The sequence below is a fragment of the Ambystoma mexicanum genome, chromosome 8, assembly GCF_040938575.1.
Source record: "Ambystoma mexicanum isolate Mex_15411 chromosome 8, UKY_AmexF1_1, whole genome shotgun sequence".
In the NCBI taxonomy this organism is placed as follows: Eukaryota; Metazoa; Chordata; class Amphibia; order Caudata; family Ambystomatidae; genus Ambystoma; species Ambystoma mexicanum.
In genome coordinates, this window is record NC_090929.1 from 1,310,775,988 (window position 1) to 1,310,797,495 (window position 21,508).

At 46.7% G+C, this 21,508-nt stretch overlaps 1 protein-coding gene across 15 annotated transcripts in view; it reads right to left on the reverse strand.

The window, feature by feature from the left end:
- Positions 1-21,508, reverse strand: part of JAKMIP3 (Janus kinase and microtubule interacting protein 3) — a 2,072,678-nt gene that overhangs the window by 379,352 nt on the left and 1,671,818 nt on the right. For all 15 annotated transcript variants that reach the window (XM_069611426.1, XM_069611425.1, XM_069611424.1 and 12 more), the window contains one exon: positions 14,322-14,525. In XM_069611426.1, coding sequence (XP_069467527.1) covers positions 14,322-14,525 — 204 coding nt within the window. The remainder of the gene's footprint in view (positions 1-14,321; positions 14,526-21,508) is intronic.

Here is a 21,508-nt window from a genome sequence, read left to right on the forward strand (position 1 = left end):
GAGAAAGCATCGCCCATGCTCCTCGGGTGGGGAAACCTGCTGGCGAACCTCTGTCACTTGGAGTTTGTCGCCGTCGCAAACAGGTCAATCTGGGGTTTGCCCCATCATTGGAAAAGTCGATCCACTTGATCCTGACGCACTTCCCACTCGTGGCACGAGCGCAGCTCCCTGCTGAGTGAGTCGGCAATTGTGTTCTTTATTCCTGCCAGATGGAAGGGCACCAGAAACATCCCCTGGGCGATGGCCCAGTGCCACATATCCTGGGCCTCATTGGACAGCGCTGGGCATCTGGTGCCTCCCTGCTTCCGGATGCAGAACATCGTGGTGGTGTTGTTGGTGAAGATCCTCACCATCTTGCCCTTGACAGACGGGAGAAATGACCTGAGGGCCCAGAACACTGCACAGAGTTCCAGGATGTTGATGTGAAGTGACCTCTCCTCCGGGAGCCAAAAGCCTCTTGCGTGCAGATCTCCGGTGTGCGCTCCCCATCCCTCCAGTGAGGCGTCCGTCGTCACCGTCTCCTGATGTGCCGGGGTCTGAAAGTCCTTGCCCGCCGCGAGATGCGCACGGGTACCCCACCATCGAATCACTTGGCGGAAAGCCTCGTTGAGCGGGATCCTGTCTTCGTAGCTGCCCGTTGCTTGTATCCAACGGGCGTCGATGAACTCTTGTAGAGGACGCATCCATAGCCTGCACAGGCGCACCAGGAAGATGCATGAGGACATCATTCTGAGCAGGGACTTGATGGATCTCACCCTGGCCATGTCCGTGGCCAGCAGGCGCTTCACCTTGCCCAAGATGGCCTTCGTCCTCTCCTCCGACGGAGAAGCCAATCGCGCCACTGTATTGAGCTTGGCTCCCAGAAACAGTGCGACCTGCAACGGAACCAGGTGGGATTTTGAGTAGTTGATGGAGAATCCCAGATCCGTGAGCAGTTGGACGGTCTTTGCTGTGTGTTCGACGGCGAGTTCTCTTGTGCTTGCACAGATGAGCCAATCGTCCAGGTAGGGGTAAACGTGGATCCCCCGCAGGCGCAGCTGCGCCGCCACTGATGCTAGGCGCTTGGTAAATACCCTGGGTGCCTACTTCAATCCGAATGGCAGGGCCTTGAATTGGTAGTAACGCCCTTGGACTATGAATCTGAGAAACCTTCGGTGTCCTTTTAGAATGGGGATATGGAAGTAGGCATCCTCCAAGTCCAGCGACGATAGGAAGTCGCCTTCCTCCAGCTGTCCCAGCACGTGCTGGAGGGTGACCATCCTGAACTTTTGGGCCTTGATGTATTTGTTTAACCGACGCAGGTCCTGGATGGGGTACCAACCGCCTGCCTTCTTTCTGACGAGGAAGTACCTTGAGTATACTCCGGAGCCCCGGAACCTCTTCGGGACGAGCTCGATGGCACCTTTCTTGAGCATCGCCCTTACTTCTAACAGCAGTTAAGGCATGTTATTTTCCTTCCTGGCCAGGGGAGGAATGCGGGCGCACTTCTTTAGAAATACAAGAGTGTGCCCGTGGGCCAGGGCATCCAGCACCCAACGGTCGGTGGAGATGGACTCCCACACGCTGACGAACTTCGCCATCTGGCCTCCCACCGGGGTGCTCAGGTGGGGGCCCGACGCTACGGCCGGTTCAGTCCTGCTTGGAAGTGGCCTTGCCGCCTTGGCCTCCTTGGTGACGATGACGAGATCCTCCTGACTTGCCGCGTCTTCTGTAGGTCTCCTGCGACGAGGAGCGGGCCGCTTGGTGGTACGTCGAGGAGCCGCCACCTGATCCCTTGGAGGCACCCTGTCTGCCTCTGGCATTCCGAAAGGGCGGCCGTCGTTGCTGCAAAACTCCCAAGGCCCGAGCCGTCTCTGTGTCGGTCTTGATGGCCTGAAGTGACTCATTCACTGTTTTTCCAAACAGGTTGTTCCCATCGAAGGGCATGTCCAAAACTCTGGTTTGCACGTCCTGGCGGAAATCTGTTGCCTTGAGCCATCCCCGCCGTCGAAGGCAAACACCGTTGCCCAACTGGCAGAACCCGGTGTCAGCGATGTCCCTGGCCACCGTTATGGCATGGTCTGACGCCACCTCACCTTCCTGCAGGTACTCCAGGGCCTCCGACCTCTTGTCGTCCGGTAGGAAGTCCAGCAGGGGAGCGATCTTGTACCACAGCTCCCTGTTGTAGCGGGCCACAATCGCTAGGGTGCTGGCTGCCTTAATTGTCATCGCCACAGACGAGATGACTCGTCATCCCATGGCATCCAGCTTATTTCCCTCACCGTCAGGTGGGGAGGTCGAAGTTGAGGCCGCCGCCCCCGCCGCTTTCTTCTTGGTTGCTGCTGAGACAACCGAATCCGGGGTCGGCCATGCCCTAAGGCACAAAGGGGTGGAATTGGGGACCGGGTACTTCTTCTCGTACCGATCCCTCTTGGCAGGTGTCGTGGACAGGTTCTTCAGGAGAGCAAGTCCCTCCTAACAGATATCGTCAATCAATGGCACCGCGAGGACCATCTTCCTCTTGGCCTTGCGCCGCTGATAGAGGGAGCCTTCCTTCTTCTGTTCTTCGGGGCAGAGCTGGAAAAGCTTGGATGCCCTGGCAATCATGGCATGGAAGGAGCCAATTTCGTCGGGCGGGGAGGCCCGAGGGCGTGGTGATGGAAGGCCCATCCCGTCATCACCACCGTCGTCATCCGTCCCCGTCGTGGACGTATCTGTTCCCGTGTCATCCCTAGGATCAGGGGAAGGAGATGAAGGCTGAGCAGGCCGCAAGGGCTGGAAAGGCGGGGGGATGAACTCTCCTCCGCTTGTTTGGAGGGCTTCCTGACAGGCCCGGTTCTGCTGGGTCATCCGTTGGGGTTAGGGGCAACCTCATCCTTATCTCCGTGCATAAGGTTTGGATTGTCATCAAAATGGCCACCGAGTTGTACTGAGGCTCGGCCACTGGCTGCGATGGGCTCGATGGTTGCTCCTCCTCCATGGGAGCCTCGTCGGGGTCACTGTCGCTCTCTTCGTCCGCCTCCTCGGGGTTCTCCCTGTGGGACCGGACTTCCTCGAACCTCTTGTTGAGGTCCTTCATGACTTCAACCAGCTCCTACTCAGAGGCTATATCTGTGTCCGTAACGGCCACCGGCCCCCCTTTTTTTCCACCGGGGTCTTCACAGGGGTCTTATTGATGGGCTGAAAAGAGGATTCCCTCCGTGGCGGCAGGGAAACTCTGGGCCCCAAGGTCGCCTCCACTGGGGTAGCCTCCATAGGCTTCGGGTTAATCAAGGCCTTCACCACCTTGGGCGTGCTTGAGGCCTTCACCTTGGGGGAGGGGTCAGCACCTCGCTCCCCCTCGACTGACCCCTTCCAGATCGACTGGGGCCTCTCCAGAAGCTTAGCTGGGTTCTCGGATTTTCTCTTCCCCGAGCCAGAGCGTTGGCTCGTGGTTGATGGCGTTGGTGAAAGTGCTTATATAACAACAAACAGGGTTAAGTTGTTGTGGAGAAACAAGGGAGGGCACGGACAAGCCGTTGGTTTCCTTTGAACCGTTAATCGGATAAGACGTGGTAGCACAAAAACAACAGTTTTATAGGAAAATATGTTTAATTCATCAGAGTTTCTAAAGCAAAGAACTGGGGGTTACAGATCCTCGAACTCAAGTGCAAGGGGTGACAAGAGAGTGGCAAATCCATTTGGGTTGGTACATAGCTGTCCAGAACTGAGGATTAGATTCTGTAGCTGTGTGGTGGTGATATGACCTGGATTAGGTCAACTGTTCATATTCCGTTTCCTGTGTGGATATTTTAATTATTCCCGTGGGTCACAGAGAGTCAGAAATACTTGAGGTCCAACAATTGGAAATGCACAGACTAAAAAAGGCCAAGGGGCCAAGTGGTGAGGGGAAGTTCTTCTAAAAATTGCACACTCTTTCCATCTGGTTGTGCGCAGGAACGGTTGTTATCTCACAATATCTTTTTCCTTTAAGTGGAGATATTTGATGAAGGTCATGAGAGCCCTCATGACCTGTGGGGTCGACCGGTTTCAATGGCACTCATTATTAAGGCCATCTTCATCAGGACCGTCATTCCATAGGGGGGTTAATCTGAAAGTTTCAGAGTGTCTGAAACAGAGACAAGCTCCTCCTGTAGGGGTACAGAAGGAGGGGGGGGAGACAAAACAGGGGGAATGACCAGTGAGAAATACAATGGGGGGCAACGGCTGAACAAATCTGGCCTTAAATAAAACGGGGGCAGAGTGAACTAAACCTTACCCAAGGAGTAAGAGGATCGGTATAAATCTAGAGTTAAGTAAATCTGTCACTATCAGGCTTAAAAAGGATGCAAGCTGCTATGTAGGGCACGGGCGGCGTGAGCAGTACCTGATCAGCGTCTCCGGTGGAGGCGTCTGCTTTGTTCAGTGGAACCGCTCGAAATGAGCGCGATCCCAAAGTAAGGCCAATCGCCTATAAAAACAGGGATGCAGCGCGCGCCCGCCTAGCGTCTGAATGACGTCGGCGGGCGTCTTGGCAACGTCTTGTGATGAGCGGTGTAGGCCCGCACAGAAGGGACGTGCGCAAGCGCCTCTAGAGAGGTGCGGTAAACACGTGAGAACAGCTGATGGTTGCAGAAGCTGTGCACTCAGAGACCGGGCGCACCAAAAAAAGGGGGGATAGGCCCATAAAGAGAAAGAGGAAGGGGGGAGGGGGCGAAGGAGGGGAGGGGAAAAGGAAGAAAAGGAAAGAGGGGAGCCCAAAGGGGTCAGGATCATGACTTGGTCTAGCAGGGGGGGCAGGGTACCAGGACCCAAAGGGGAAGCCTGGGGGGGTCGAGATAGTCACTCAAACAGGTGGTCCCTCAAAAAAGAGAGAGAAGAGGGAGAGAGGTGGACCAGGACTGTCATCCAGAAGGCCTATGCTAGCACTGCTAGGTTGTGCCACTGGATATTTTCATTAAGTCTTTTGGAGCATGTGTTAAGTCTGAAGATTCACTGCTGTTCCCTTCTGAACAGAATGTTGTTAAAGTTACCCCCTCTCGCCGAGGGTGTGACCCTTTCTATGATGGTCCATTTGAAAGAGTCTGCAGTGTGTCCTTCAGCTACAAAATGTTAGACTAAGGGGGCAGTGAGTTTGTTGGTGCGTATGCATGACCGATGTTCGATCATGTGTATGCGGACTGTCCTGGTAGTCATGCCAATGTACCTAAGGTCACAGAGGCATGTGACCATTTATTTATTATTTATTTATTTATTTATTCGCATTTGTTAAGCGCACAGGCAGCCCATAGGGCATCGTGGCGCTCGTTACAGATATGAACATGACTTGTTATACATACAGAAAAGTCATAACTTAGTTGCAAGAGAAAAGTAGTAGCTATAGGAGAGGAGGAGAGAAGAGAGGAGAGGGTCAGAAGACAAAAGTTGGAGGAGTTAGTTGAACAAGGTGGTTTTCAGTTTTTTTCGGAAGGCAGTGAGAGAGGTTTCTGCTCTGAGCGTGCTAGGTAATGCGTTCCATAGTTTAGGTGCGATGTAGGGGAAGCTTATTCCACCTGCTTTAGCTCGCTTGATGCGTGGGACCCTAAGTTGGTTGGTGTGGCATTGTCTCATTGGTCTATTGGAGTGAGATCTGACTAGCGTGTCGGACAGGTATGAAGGTGCAGACAGGTTAATACATTTTTTGTGCGGTGGTAAGTATTTTGAATGTAATGCGCTCTTTGACAGGTAGCCAGTGTGCTTCCCTTCTGGTTTGCGCGATGTGGTCCCTTTTAGGTATATTGAGGGCTGCTCTTAGTGCATTATTTTGTGTTATTTGGAGTTTATTGAGATTGGAGTTGGAGGTGCCAGCCAGTAGCGCATTACAATAATCTAGTTTGGCTCCAATGGTGGCTCTAGCAATGGATAGGCAGTTATCTTTAGTTAGGAATGGTTTGATTGCATTAATGAGCTTAGTGCTCAGGGCGGAGGCAGAGACAATGGAGTTGACTTGTTTGTCCATGGAGAGTGATGCGTCAATGTGGACTCCTAGTGTTTTAACAGAAGGTAGAACTGGGATGACACAATTGTCAATGCAGAAGTTGGTGAAGAGGGGGTCGAGGTTTGTGAGAGTGGATTTTTGGCCAAGGATGAGGATTTCGGTCTTGTCTCCGTTAAGACATAGACCGTTTGTGGCCATCCATGCTTGGATGGTGGCGTATATACTCTGGAGGGTGGCTGCGTCCTGGTGGTAGAGTCCTGTGAGCGGGAGGAGTACTTGGGTATCGTCAGCGTAGTTGGTGTATGTGATCCCAAGTGCGTCCAGTTTATCAAAGAGAGGTTTGGTAAAAAGATTATAGAGGGTGGGAGCCGTACATGAGCCCTGAGGGACTCCATACCTGATGGTGGTAGGCTCTGCGTTGGCTGTATTGGAAAACACTTTCATCACTCTACCTTCGAGGAAGGAAGTGATCCAATTTGTGGCTTGTTTGGAGAAATGTAGATCACTCCTTTTGAATTGCAGTTGGTCAGTGTCATTTGCCTCCACGGTGTCTGCCATCCTATGTCGATCTCTGTGGTGCGTGATGTCTGGGGGCACATAGAGCAGTTACCGCAGGGTGCATGTCCTATGGCTGGTGCTGTGTTCCAGAGTGTACGCTGGCCTGATCCTGTAGTCGGGGTGTTGTGTGTTAATGTTTTTATCACTTTATCTCTCAAGTTTGGTCGTCTTTTGAGAGCAAAACGTGGTACAGGTATGGTGGTGTGCCCTGTGTTCAAGATTGGCCACAAACTCTTGACTTCTTTCTTGATCTTGTTGAGCAGGGGCGAGTAACTGAATACTGCTGTAATTCCTGGAGTGCTGACTGGTTTAGTGTGTTGTTGCAGAGTTACAGATCTAGGGATATTTCTAGCTCGCTTGTAAGTGTCCCTGATGATTTTCTGTGGGTACCCCCTGTCTGCCAATTGTTCGCGTAGGAGGCTGGACGGTGTGGTGTAGGTGGGAGTCTGGCTGCACAGCCTACGGTATCACAAGAATTGTCCAAAAGGGAGATTGTCTCTGAGTGCTTTAGGGTGGTAGCTGGAATAGCAGAGAAGAGAATTTCTGTCAGTGGACTTTTTGTAGACACTTGAGACAAGTCTACCATTGTTCGTAGAGATTGCAAGGTCCAGGAAGTGAGTGGAGTGTTTCTCTTTGTCTAGTGTGACCTGCAAGTGTGGATTGAGTGAGATGAGCCAATCATGAAAAGAAGCAAGGTCCTGTTCCGTCCCTTTAAAAATTACAAATATGTCGTCTATGTATCTACGCCATATGCCAAGATTGGCAAGAAATGGGTTGGTGGTAGGGTAGATATGTTCTTGTTCAAAGAGGTCGACATAGAGGTTGGCAAGGCTGGGGGCAAAAGTTGCTCCCATCGCGGTACCGGATACCTGTTGGTAAAAGGTATTTTCATATAAAAAATAATTCTTGGTCAGTGCGATCTCTGCCAGTTGGTGGATGAAGGTCGGCGACACGCCATGTAGTTCAATGCCGGAGTGTAGTAGTCTGCTCAGCATGTTCAAAGTCTCTTGTTGGGGGATCCGAGTGTATAGAGACTCGATGTCAATTGTAACTAGCCATTCTTGTTGTGGATCGTATTGCAGGGTGTCGAGTAGATTCAGCATATTGGTGGAGTCTTTGACATAGCCAGTCATTTTGGGAATCTGGTCCTTTATGAAAAAGTCTACAAACTGAGAGAGGGGTTCCAAAATGGAGCCAATGGTGAAAGTGCCCCCTGCCTGGCAGCCGAGGAGCCTGACCCTTCGGCGCTCCTGTGACCGTGGACTCGCGGTGCTTTGCCTTCTGTTGAGCCCCTGTCGCTGTGGCGCCCTCACAGGACTTAGAAGACCGCTCAGACTTCTTCTTCTTCTCACCTGCTGAGCCCTTCACCAGCCAGCTGGCGAGGCGAATCCGACGATCCCTCATAGTCCGTTCCGACAAGTTCTTGCAAAATGCACAATCCTTTTCCACGTGCGTTTTGTCTTCGTGAAGACAGTAGAGACATCTCGAATGCTCATCCTCCTTGAAAACATTCTGCAATCCGCATCCAGGGCAGTTCCTGAACAGCTTGGATCCGGGTGTCGAGCTTCCCTTGTCCTGGGTCATATCCACGAGGTAGGCCTCAGATCTTCTGGAATCCTCCAAGAAGCGTAGCTCAAAGAAACTTTGCCCTTGAGGTGTGTAGAAAATTCCGAAACGGGTCCCCGTTGATCGGAAGTAGAAACGGTGGAGCTTGAGGCTCGATTGACCGAAAAAATTAGATTAAACTCCTTGAAAAAACGCAAAACTCAGTAAAAGCTCGAGAGCTATAGCACGAGGACTCCCAATACTTGAACGTGTGGTAAAAATCTGAGGATGGGTGCCAGGGGAGGGGCTTAGGGAGAGGGCAGTCATTGGCTGGGGGCTGTATGACCCAGAAACCAGTGATTGGTTACTATTAAGAAAGACAGATCAGAAACGAAACTGATACTGATTTTTTTCTTTACTGAGGACTCCCAGCCTGACGACGGGGAATATTCATGAGCATGTGGATCCATGCCAGACCCCATGCTGGAGAATAGCAATGCCTCCGCCTCGGGCGTTGTCTCTTTCCTGTCTGAGTATTGTATAATCGTTAGGGACTGCTAACGATAGAATAGGGCCAGACGCTTCATGCAGCCATGACTCCGTAATGGCGAGAAAGTCCAGGTTGTCTGCCAATATTAAGTTGGCAATTTCTGTAGCATGGGCAATCAGGGATCTGGCATTTATTAGGGATCCTTTGAGGGAGTTGGTGACAGTAGAAGGACTAGTCATTGGGTGTGCTTTCTTCGGTTTATGCATCTTGTTGTACTTGGTAGAGGTGTAAAGATCTGGGATAGAGTTGGTGAGGTTATCATTGAAAGTCTGCTGTTTGATAGTGAGGTTAGTTTTCTTATTTGTCATAGGCAAGGATATGGCGAGGGGTTCATAGAGTTTAGCACAGAGTCTGGAATTCCTGGTGGCTAAGGAGCACGGATTACTTAGGATTGAGGTCTATTGATGTAGTAATCATTCTAGTGTGGGCTTGTGCGTTGGTAAGAAAGGGTTGCACTAGGCACATTAGGAGGTAAAGTGTAGATAATGTGCTAGGGACGCAGGGGATGTGTGCTGTGGTGAGCATATTGTGCTAAGGGATTGCAGTAGTGGAGATAAGATGCTAGTGATAAAAGTGGGCCAGTAAGTTGTTGGTTCAGTGGTGTATGGTGGGCTAGTTCAATATTGGCCAATACACGCGAGTAGGCTAATTCCGTGGTGCAGCTAATTATCTGTACAAAATAGGCTAGTTCAACATTACAGTAGAAGCAAGTACAATAGTACAGGTAGTTACAACGTCAACATAACAGTGAGAGCTAATATAATCGTACTAGGTAAGCACTTATTCAGTGAAGGCAGTAGGCTAGTTTGCTAATGCAACATAACTATTTCAAACTACCTTTAGACTGGTTTCCCCAAAACAGTTAGGCTAGCTCCACTTTACAAGAGTGGGTTATTTTAGCACTTACAAGGTAAACTCATTCACAGGAGTAGTTCCACTTTACCGTGTAGGCTAATTTCCATTTTGGGGCTAATTTGTCAGTAGAGATAGGCTAAATTTCGTTTTGCATGGGGTTGACTTTTTAAGTACTATTTCAGTGCTGCATAGTAATCTAGTTACCGAAGCAAAGTATGCTAAGTCATTGATGCAATAAAGGCTAGATCAGTAATACCCGGCAGGTATGTTAAATAGTAAGCAAGTTTCTGGCTTGTCGATACAATTTTCAGTACAGTACAATACAGTGCAGGCTATATGGCATAAATGTACAAGACAATGTGCAATTATGCAATTTCAATAATAGTGCAATGTTAGCAGAGCAGACTGTGTTCACGTTACGTGTTGGTCTGAGCTTCCGAGAATAGTACACAGTTAGGCAATTTCAATACTGGTATCCTGTTAGCAGAGCGAGCTCTATTCCAGCTACGGGACAATTCAAATTTCAGTGACAGTACACAATTAGGCGATTTCAATAATAGTGCAATGTTAGCAGAGCACGTTCACGGTTCACGTTACAGGCTAGTACGGCTTTCAAAGATAAGAACACAGTTCGGCAGGGCGGACTGGGTGCGGGCTACAAAGCCGTGCACGTTTCCTTATCATCCCCACATGGTTAAATGAGGTTAGCTGAGTGCATAATAAGCAGTGGGAGTAGATAGCAATTTCAATATATTTTCTGGCGGGTGAGTTCGAGGTTGGAAGGATAACATTATGTAGCGTTGGGGTCCACTTGGGGTCTCGTGCGCATGGGTACTAGGTAAACAGTAGTTTACAGACGTCTTGACTACAGTAGTCCCAGGTGTTTGAGTAAATAGGAGACGTAACTTATTGTGAGGCAATCATTTTAAACATTGAGTCAGGACGTTTGTCAGGCCTGATGAAACGGTATTGAGCAGGGTAATACGATTTAGTAGGTATGGAATCGTGCCGCTCGACGCACACTGGCACAAACAGGTACTAACAGGGGTCTTGTGTATGGTTCTTTGGTAGGGGCCGGCGTTCATATATAAAGTATATGTAAACAAAAGTATCCAAATGTTGGTGCGGACAAATGGCGCTGTATAAAATCTTGCGCGCTACAAACCATTTTTGAGCTTCCACGCATAAAGTGTCCTGCTGAGCCATTTTGAAGAGTTGGCCACCCTACTGCAAAGGGCAATTTATCCAGGTGTGAGTTTTTGGGATAGCATTTTCTGTTAAGTCGTAAATTGATGCGATTCACAGATGATCGTTTAAGGCACACTTTTTTTAGGAGAAGAGGTGGGCCACTTTTTTTTGGGTGTCCGGGCCTATTTCTTGTGCCAGTCCGACCCTACATGGGTACCCTAAACTCCCTCCAGCCCTGTCCCACAAAGAATGGCTTTGGGTTTCCAGTGAGTCTAGAGCCTCTGTTCTTTGTCTGGGCTCTGTGTCATCGTCTGCCTGCCTTTGGCAGAGGGTTCATGAATAGGGCGATGCTGTTTCACTATACTTCCGGGAAGAGGGGCATCAGAGGGCCCATGGGACTTTGGTAGTGCATTTTAAAGGTCCTCCTTGGGGAATGGACATTGTAGACATATCCTAAAGAGGATAAGGGAGAGGAACAAACCTTGGGGCTCGGTGCATGCAATTGTAATGGTTTTTGAAAAATTGTGCTAAGTTTGAACAGGTGACACCAGTTCTTCAACAAGGCAAAAGTCAATAAATTGCATTTGTTTGTAGAATCTATCATGTATTTCAAGCAACATTGGTTATTCTCTCTGTTCTTCCAAACGCCTTACACTTGGCCAGATGATATGCAGGGTCGTGAGCAGTTTGGGGAACTATACGAATCCACTCTGTTCCCTTGGTAATGGCTTTACCTAACTAGAAATCTTTTGGAATTCCCGCTCCAGTGATCTATCGATCCTTCTCTGTGATCACATATGTCATTACAAAACCATCTTCCCTAATGCATACATTTCCCAGCTGATAGAAATGCCCTGAGTGCAGACCCATGTTTCAGAAATAATGACAGGTTGCATAAGGTTAGGTTATTCGCGTTGCTATGGCATGCATAGAGACAGCAAACATGCAGGAGATGAACTGTTGTGCATTGTCTCCAAGGGTCAGTAGATGGTCTAGCAGGTGCACTCACAGCCCTGGCCTGTAAAGGAGTATAGCAATATATTGCCCATAGCTCTGTGTACAGAGGACCTGTATTACATTTTTTGACACTTTTGCACTTTTACTATTTCTTCATTACTTTCCTTTGTTCAGATTTTAGAACAAAAATTAGATTGCATTAGGATGGAATTATGTTCGGCGTAGTGATACAGGGGTTGCAAAATGGATGTCAGCTTTCTGTTATCAACTAATCTGTACCTTAGAAAATGAGAGAAAGTGAGATGTTGGGAGCACTCTACTACTTTAAGAAGTGGGGGGTTGCAGCCAAGAGTAGCTCACCTGAGGTGCATGTCATACGGAGTTAAAGGTTCATTAGGCACGAGGGGCCTCATTCAGAGTTTGGTGGTATTTCCATTGGGAATACTACCAATTGCGAATATTGTCACTGCATGCACTAAGCATGTGTTAACTGGAAGAGTCACTGGAAGGGTCCATATGATTGAGAGTCATGCAGACCCTTCAGTTATTCCCCATTTTGGAGTTACTTTATACTCCAATGGGACTACATATTATGGGCCTCATCAGGGGTTGGGCGGAGCAGTAAAAATGCAGCAGTAGTGCTATTACTGTCCATTACCGCCCCACCCACTTCTGAGTTGGGGTGGAAAGTGAGAGGTTTACTTCAGCTTTTGCTGGAGGTACAAACTTTCCCTTTCTGCCCATTTTCAGCACTATTAGCACGGCACTAATTGCGCCGGCGCTTATAGTGCCGTCTCTTCCCCATAAAGTTCTATGGACTCTACAAAAAATTGGGAGCAACAGCCTTATCGCAACTTGAGATCCGGCGCTAATATTGCCGGACCAAGTTGCGGTAATGCTATTTGCGTTGGCAGTATCCTGGCACAATTACAGCCGGGATACCGCCAATGCGGTGATGTGCCCGAATGCATTTGTTATTTAGTGGACGCAGTGATATTGAATCTAAGAATGGTTTTGTGGAGGAAATCTCCTTCATAATAATAAGGCCGTTTTGGCAAGTTACAATTTTGAAACTGTGAATTTTGCAGGTGGTTAAAAGTTACTGTTACATTTTTACTGCTCTGCCAAACTTTAAATGAGGTCTGGAATATCCAGTTTTCAAAATATGAGAAGAAAAGTGCAAAATGACCAAGCCCACTCCTGGCATCCTAAAAAGAATGCCATAAGAACACAGTGCAACTCTATAGATGGAACTGTCCAAGGAAAAGCAATGGTTTGCATATTGAAAACAAACTGGAATCTCAATCACATCAGCTTTGCCATCATACGTGGCAGGATGGAAGGTAGAGATGGGGAAATGGGCAGAAAAGACAGTCAAAAATTAATGAGATGTACAAACTCATCGAAATACTGTTTATGAATAGTATGACTTAAGCTTTGCAGCACTTGATTGAGGGATACAGTTTGTCTACATGAGATGGAGGAGCTTTTCATACTGATTAGAAAGGCTGGATTTTGGCTCAGGTTTGACGGATCATTTGAAATTCATGGATGGAATGATTTTATTAAACTGCTTTGGTGATTATCAACTACTGCAAACTTCACTTTATAGGCGGTCCACTCTTTAATGTTGCATCTTAAAAGAAATGGAGTCGTCGTGCTGTGTTCCAGGCGACCTGCTGCGCCATTCTGCAATGGAGAAGTTACGCTCTCTTTCTGCCGGGGCTCAGAGTAGCTGTTAATGAATCCATTTAAATATGAGAAGCTAGAAGGAAATCCAGATCAGCTAAGAGACTAAACAATAATTAGCTCATGTGATCGGATTAGCATAAATCTCTTTGGACAGCAGAACGATGCGTGTTAATGATCTGCAGGCTTGAGCTGCATGTCGCTTCAACAAGCTTTTGGATCTTTATAATAGTTTGACCTCATAAGTAACCATTTTGCAAGATCAACTCTTGCTGCTACTTAAACCTTCAGATTATTGTATTCCGGCATGGGCCCAGTTCATTTTCTCTTTCAATTACTAAGAGGCAGAAAAGGAATTGCAGGAATTGATTATAAACTTCTTTCATTCATCAATTCGGCACATAAATTAGGCGGTGAAACATGCTGCCACGCACTGGATCAATCAAGACAGTAAAGTGTGTGGATACATGACACTACTTCCAGGAAGCAAGAAGGAAAGGGTGGTGGGGCATATGCACAAAAGCTCAGGCACTTTCTGTTATGCATAGTACAAACTGATCGTACCTGCCTACGCCACAAGAGGGCGTACTTGCCTCGCACTCTGAAACACTTGTGTACGAGCGCGATATAAATAAAATATCATATCATATCATAAGACTATGGAACCTCCTCCCTGTCAGCATCAGACTCGCCCCCAGGCTCCTACAATTCAGAAAATAACTCAAGACCCACCTCTTCAAGGAGTCTCTTGTCCTCAACACCTAGGCCATCACGTCGCCCCTCGAGCCACCTGACTGGCTAGATGCTGCCCGCCCTTCTCATCCCCACCACCCGGTACAGCCTTACCCCTCCTCTATGCCCCTCTGTTTTCCTACCCCCCTCCCACGCTGTATATCTGTACTGTTGTTACCTCTGAAAAGCGCTCTGTTATGCATCTGTACTGTTGTATACCTCTGTAAAGCGCTCCTTTATGTATCTGTATTGTTTTATACCTCTGTAAAGAAGGTCCGTGCTCAATAAATAGCATAATGATAATAATCGTACCTGCTGCGCGTGCTGGATGAGCTCCATCCTCTCCCGCAGAATTTGTGAGTCCCTCTCGCGGAGCTCACTCATCACTTGACGTTTCCATTGATCTACAGCGCCCTTCAGCTTCTCCTTCTCAGCTTCGGACAAAAGTTCTGACATTTTGGCTCCAGCTTCCTGCTGCAGGAGGTCATAGAGCATTGCTTCTAGCTCCAGGATATGCTGTTTGATGCAAAGAGGCCAAGACGGATACAGTTCAGTCAAAAATAGTAGATATAATTTCTCAACTGCAGTGAGTGACGAGAGAGGCAAAGGTATCAGTACTTTGAAAGGGGATCGAGGGATTTCCTCTCTTCATTAATTGAGTCAAGGAAGTGTAAATAATGTTGCAATATTGATATTAATAATTTAATTTGATAACGCTAAAACTTAATTAAACTGACGGATTATGAAGAAACTGCATTTGTTGCTAAAAACAAAGTGCCTCAATATGAGATCAGCGGTAAAGTTGAAAACAGGCGGTATTTCAAATTCTTCCTGGTTTTAGCACCCTGCTGATTAAGCATGCAGTATTCCAAGGAAAACATGATAAGGCAAATAACGCATGATCATTGAATGGAAATCCAGATGAGATTTACTCAAATTTTTACCTCCATGCAAAAGGTAGAAGCTAACATTGAAAAAGCAACATAGCATAAATAACATGTTCCCTTTTAAGTGAAGGACAGAAATCAGCAGAGGAATTCCAAAGGGGAGGCAAACTTCTTAACCTCTTTGCAATATAAGGCACAGAAGGGCTACACTGACCCTGCTGCGCATTACTTAACAGGTACAGAGGCGGTATCATCGGATACTATAAGCAGTCAATTTCCTTCCTTCAATCAGGGATAGGAATGGATTTAAAAAAATAGAACAAAGACAACATGCACGTTTTAAGACATACTGTATTCTGCATTTCTGGAATTCTGCATTCGGTCATGGCCTACCAGTCTTAATGCTGGCACAGTAGTGACCACATGCAGCAATGTGGGATCACAATCGGCTGAACGAATGCTGAGCCCTTGAGTGGTGGATATCATTGGTCAAGCGTTGAAATGCTGTATCCTCCGTTTGTAATTCATAAGATATTTCCAAATGCATATCATTAAACTGCATTTTATTTGCAAGCCACTGGAATATTTAAATGAAAAGTTGTCAAATAACTAAATTTAGCCGATCTTACAAAACAATAGCTCATTGTTTGGCGGTAATGAGTGACAATGTCTTGCATCAGAACTTTTTATATCGCCCTTGCTATCTCGGTGTAGCCGTATCGTAGCTCTGGGAAGTCAGTTATTTCTTGATATTTCCCTTCCACAAACTGAATGGTATCTTAACACTTAACAGCAGCAGGTGGTTGTTACATAACTCAGTGGTCCTGACTATACAGGGAGGAAGGATAGCTCAGGGGCAACACGTTTGTCTTAGAAGAAAGACAATGCAGCACAACATAGGTTCAAATCCCAATCCTACGCTTAAAAACACTTGTTATTATTAAGCTCATTATAAATGAGCAATTTATATTATTATCCACTTTCGGATATATGTGAAAGGTGTCTGGGCCCTACTATTGCTTCAATCTTTGACATGTCAGTAAAACTTGGATTTCACCGCTTGCCCTTAACTCATAGAGCTATCTCAGTTGTTTACAAAAAAGAACTTTCACGTCATGTTCTTTATTTGCAGACTTTTATCTTGCTTTTTTGCTCATTTGTTAGGCTTAGGAGCTGTGTCCTTTTGGTGACCAGGCCTGATTCACTGGGCATTCTTTAATGGGATTGCACCATTATAAAATGCTTCTGTGAATCATGTCCTTTGTGTACTAGCTTGTAAGTGATTTCAATCCGGCACACACCCAAGTCAATGCCTAGCGTGCAATGCACAACTGAAATCCTTATTTATTTTTGTCTAAATGTTCTTTATTCTGAAAGATGTACTACTCATATCACGCCCCTCTCCTGGAACCTCCGCCCCCCCGGTCACACTGAACCAGGAATCAGGCTGGTTTGTAAAGTTAAAATATTTATTTAGGTATTCGCAATTTAATCACACTGGGGGTCATTACGACCCAGGCGGTAAGTACGCCAACTTTACCACCATGGTGTAAACTATGTTTACACCATGGTGGATGGCGGATTTACCGCCCCATTCCAAGGTGAGTGGGGCGGTAAATCCCCATTTCCCATTTTCCCTTCCCCATTCCCAATTTTGCCCCATAGGGCATAATGGGAGTGGGGTAGGCGCTAATTACGCCACCGTAAATTACGGTGGCGTAATTAGCATCATGGCGGGTTAGCGCCATGGATTTTAACGGCTGCTAAAAGCAGCCGTTAAAATTGGAATCAGGCGTTAAGGGTTAACGACGGCGTTAACCCTTAACGCCTGGGTCGTAATGAGGCCCACTATGTTTTAATGGGTACACAATGATCACCAATGGGGTGATGTAACACAGAATAATCTCTTTAATACACAAGGAGTAATAGTGAGCAAACCAATTCAGCGCAGAAATAATAATTATGTGTGTGTGTTCAGATCAAATAGCACTGTGGTTAAAGGTTCCCCCTGCACGCCCTCAACCCCCAATAGGCAATGTAAAGAGATAGGAGGAGAGCGCAGGTATTGAGGAATGACAGAATTCAACAAAATAACAATCACACTTTCCCCCAGCAAACACAAGAGAAAACAGAATTGATTGTCAGTCAGGCTATCTGAATGGCTTTTAAAGTTATCTTGAAAATGGATTGGGAAAAAACACTAAATATGGTTTAAATTGCTGAAATTGCTATCAATTCTTATGGAAGCCGCTTTGGAGAGCTGCACACAAACACAAGCAATGATTTAATACCAAGAAACAATTTTAAATCTTACAATTAAGGTCGGGAGCAATCATAAGCTGTTTTACACGTGTAAGAATTTCCCTAAAACGAATTTTGCAGCAAACTTATTAAGTTGTGATTTAAAGCTGTGGGTGTTAGCTACAAGCAGAAGTTGAAATTTTGTTTCTAGCACAAAAACTAAGGAAGTTATGAACGTTTTAGTGGAGGTCGCTTTTTCGAGATTGGCGCAAGAATGGAAAACGGAATGCGTTTTTAAAATGCCAAATGGGATTTCTTACACTAGAGGATGACTATGAATAAACGAATACCACACAGGAACACATCCACTTGATCAGGGTGACTGCCTGCAGAGGAGCTTGGCTTCTTCAGATGAAAAATATCAGCGCAAATATAGTTTTAACAATACTAGTACAGGAGAAGATAGGTGGGATTGGATAGAGAGCTCAGACAATTCAAAAGTACTTACTCCTAACAATGCAGGTTCTGAAGACAAGATAGGATGGATTTAAGATAGGGATTGACTATGGACAGTACATATGCTAGTGACACAGTTCTATCTATAGATACTCACTAGATATGTTTTTAAACGGAACCGTCAGGATTCTGGTCCATCAAGATTCTGGTCAGGGTAGGGAATATGGTTCTGGGACAGACAGCTGGGCACATTGGATTGGATCTGCAATCAGCAAGGTGCTCTGGCCACAGCACAGCACAGGACTGGATCAGATCTGCCCTTCTCTGGTTACCACAAGGCACAGGACTGGATTGGATCTTCCCTTTTTGGTTCTGATGATAATTATTTCAGCAGGCAAGCAGTACAGCGCAGCCCGGGTGTAGTATGATGCTTCCCCATAGGTTTGTGGGTTTGGTTCTGGTTCTAGAAATTGAGGCCTAGCTGAAAGTGGTTCAGCTATGCAATGGGTTCTGCTTTGCCAAGTTTCTGGAATCTGGAGCAAGGAAGATGGAATGTTCTGCAGCAGGGTGCTCCGCCAGCATTCGGATAGTGGGTGAATCTGTCTGTCTTTCCTTGATAGGAGACGAAACACAGTGTGTTACATTTATGGTGTCGGTTTATGAGGCTTAGAGTCCACCCCTAGCCTCTTGAACACAAAATCTACTTTTGACACAATACATATTTACACATGTGCAACCTCTATAACAACCACATATACAGATTACATATTTTGTACAGCAGCTACTTCTCCAAACCCCATAGCTGTGCGATCTTGTGTCTGCTTTTCACAGAATTTTGCCCTTTTCATCCGGAACACAATGTTCAATTTATCAGCACATTTCTAGAAGTGTGCGCGTACAACATGGGCATAAGTGTACAAAGTTTCATACTTCTAGCAGAAATACATGTGGTGTAAAATTTACATTTTCTGCTGTTTCCTTCCAAATTATGTCACACGATTTTGCCGCCTCTTGAAATGTGCAGCCAAAATTTAGATTTACAATTCCGTTACTTTTGTGTTTTTGACAGTTTTAAGGGGCAATATATATGTATTTAAACAAAATCTTCTTTGTGAATGTTCAGCCCCAGATGGCTGTTTGGGTCCGCCTCTTTTTCTCTACCTTCAGTTCAGGAGCAGTCTCCTCCATGTTCTCTTGGCAGAGGCCATTTTACGACTGTCCTCACACCGAGCATTTCCTGTTTTGCAGCTGTTCATTGTTTCCTTCCCTACTACAGACCAGGTTCTTCCCAAACCCTATAATTATCGCTTTGGTGAGATGTCCTGGTGGAGGGAGCTGGAGGAAGAGGCTTTGCCTCTGTGAGGAAAGCTGTTATTCTAGTTTGGTAGCTTTAGCCAAGCTTTATTTTAATTGTCAATTCTGTTGCTTTTTCCCTTAGCATACGACAAACTTGTGGGATCACATCACAGCTAAATACTTATTCAAGATTTAAACCATGGAACCAAAACAATTACAAGATGGCTTACTCTCAATCACAGGACTCTTAGATTGCAAACATTTGATTTTAGTTTATACATGTTTAAAATGTAATCCTGCAGGCCCCTGACAGCTGTCATTCAGGCAGTCGAGGGTACTGTGCCCAGATTTTGACAGATCCCCAGACAGGACACTTTTGCTGTGGAAATCCCTTAATGCTTTCAGCTTTTCAGGACATTATAAATTCACAATGGTTTCTTGCACTAAGTGAATTGTAGCACCCAGCAAGAATGTTGGATGTTTGAGGGTGTTTTGTACCGACATTCTGCAGTTTCAGCAACAAAGAAAAAGGATTTAAAGCAAGATTTTGGGGTTTCCTTCAGCAAAGCACTGCTTTTCCTTCTGTACTCCATCTTCACATGTTGTGGAGCCCAGTGACATGTTTCAGGAGTGAGATCTCTGTTCCACCACTGACAACATGCATGGCAGATTGGGCAGCCATCTTTTGTGTGCTTTGCAAAGCGTGATTTTCAGAGGTTTTTGCACGCCGAAGGGTTTTGCAGCCATTTTGATGTTTCTGGTACCATCAGAACACAGTGATGGCGCATGGCAGAGCAGAAGTGGGTTAAGACATTCCACAAAGCCCCCCCTCACGAGTTGAGTTTGACCGCCCGTCAAGGGGAAGTCCGGAGATTGGGATGTTCTTTCTTTCTTTGGTCCAGGTGGAGAAAGTCATCCGCTTTTCCCATCAATGCTGGATCAACATGCTCTCCTCGCCGGTTCTGGATGGGAGTATGGAGCGATACACCGCACCCCTTGGGTCTTTCTTCCTGGTCCCAGAGTGGTCCTCCTTAGTACTTAGAATCCTTGGTTTCAGTGCTATGAGACAGAACAGAACATGGTTATGGACATTTCCCCACTACTATTCATGTAGTGGGGCAGATGCATACATTTAACACAATTTACAATATTCCCCACCTGGATTTACTCATGGTTTCCACAGGTGGAATGGTTTTAACAGTTGGAATTCTTCTAGGTATCTGGAATGTCCCCCTCTGGGTTTCCGGTGGCTCCTGTATTTGCCGCACAGTGTACCTGGGATGGCAACTCTTCAGCTGGTTGATGTGGACCCACTTATCTTCCCCTTCTGCCAAACTGCCCTTGGGATGCAGATTTTGTAGGCGACTGGTGAGATTCTGTCTACAATTTCAAAAAGACCCCACCAACGTGGGAGAAATTTGCGCTGTTTGGCTTGGTTCCTTTGGAAATTGTACAAGTAGACCCGGTCTCCCACTTGGTATTCTTTTTTAGTTGATTCCACTGAGCATAGGCAAAAGCATGTTGTTACTCATGCATTGTGGAGGCATTTATCAAGGTCTGCTCTTGGGTTCTGTAGAGCAGATGCTGGGGTAGCACCATCCTTCGTCCAGTCATCAGCTCAAACTGAGACAATTTTGTCGCAGAAGAAGGGGTAGATCTGATGGCCATCAGGACAAGGGGTCGTCAAATGTCCCAACTTGGCCCAGAATCTGCCACAAACTTTTTTAATATGCTCACAATAGTTTTGTTGTATCTCTCAACTCCACCACTAGAGGCTAGTCGGTAGGCAATGTGCAGTTTCCTTTTGACCACAAGTATCTCCCACATCTTTGTCATCACTTCACTAGTGAAGTGGCTACCTCGGTCTGACTCAATCCTTTGGGGTAGTCCAAAATGCGAGAAGATGTGGTTCATCATCAGGGATGCTGCCATTTCTGCCTTGCAATTTGAGGCTGGGAGACATTCCACCCATTTAGTGAACAGGCATGTTACGGTCAACATGTACTTGTTCTCCCTAGAGGAGCGAATCACGGGCCCGATAAAATCGACTTGTAAATCTGACCAAGGCAGTGTCATCCCCCTCTTTTGGAGGGGAGCATGGTGTGTGAGTGATGTTGGCTGAAATTGTGCGCACACAAGACACCCCTTCAAGTATTGGTCTAGGTCCTGCCCCATGTGTGGCCAGTATGCAACCTCTCGCAAGATTTCTAGTGTTGTATGAAACCCCCGATGACAGGCTGTGGCTGCATCATGGGTGTGACTTAGCATCAGGCTTCCGAATGCGGTGGGGACCACCCATTGGTCATGGCCAGCTATGGATCTCCTCACCAACAAACCGTCTTGGATTCAGAACATTTTTGGACATTTAATCAACACTCTGAGGTCCTCTTTCCCAATGTAATCGGTATCCGTCAGGAGAAAGTTCTCAGGGTCCTCAATGTGTTGATAAAACTTACCAATTATGCAATCCCCTTTTTGAGCTGTAATCAAATAAGCATCTGGGGTTTCCTTACTCCATTGTGCAGTTAGAGTTCATTGTGAGCACTTGTCTGGGACCTAGTGATAGCAGTGACCTGGATTTCCCACAACAGGGACACGATCTCAAGTAGATCCCCTTGG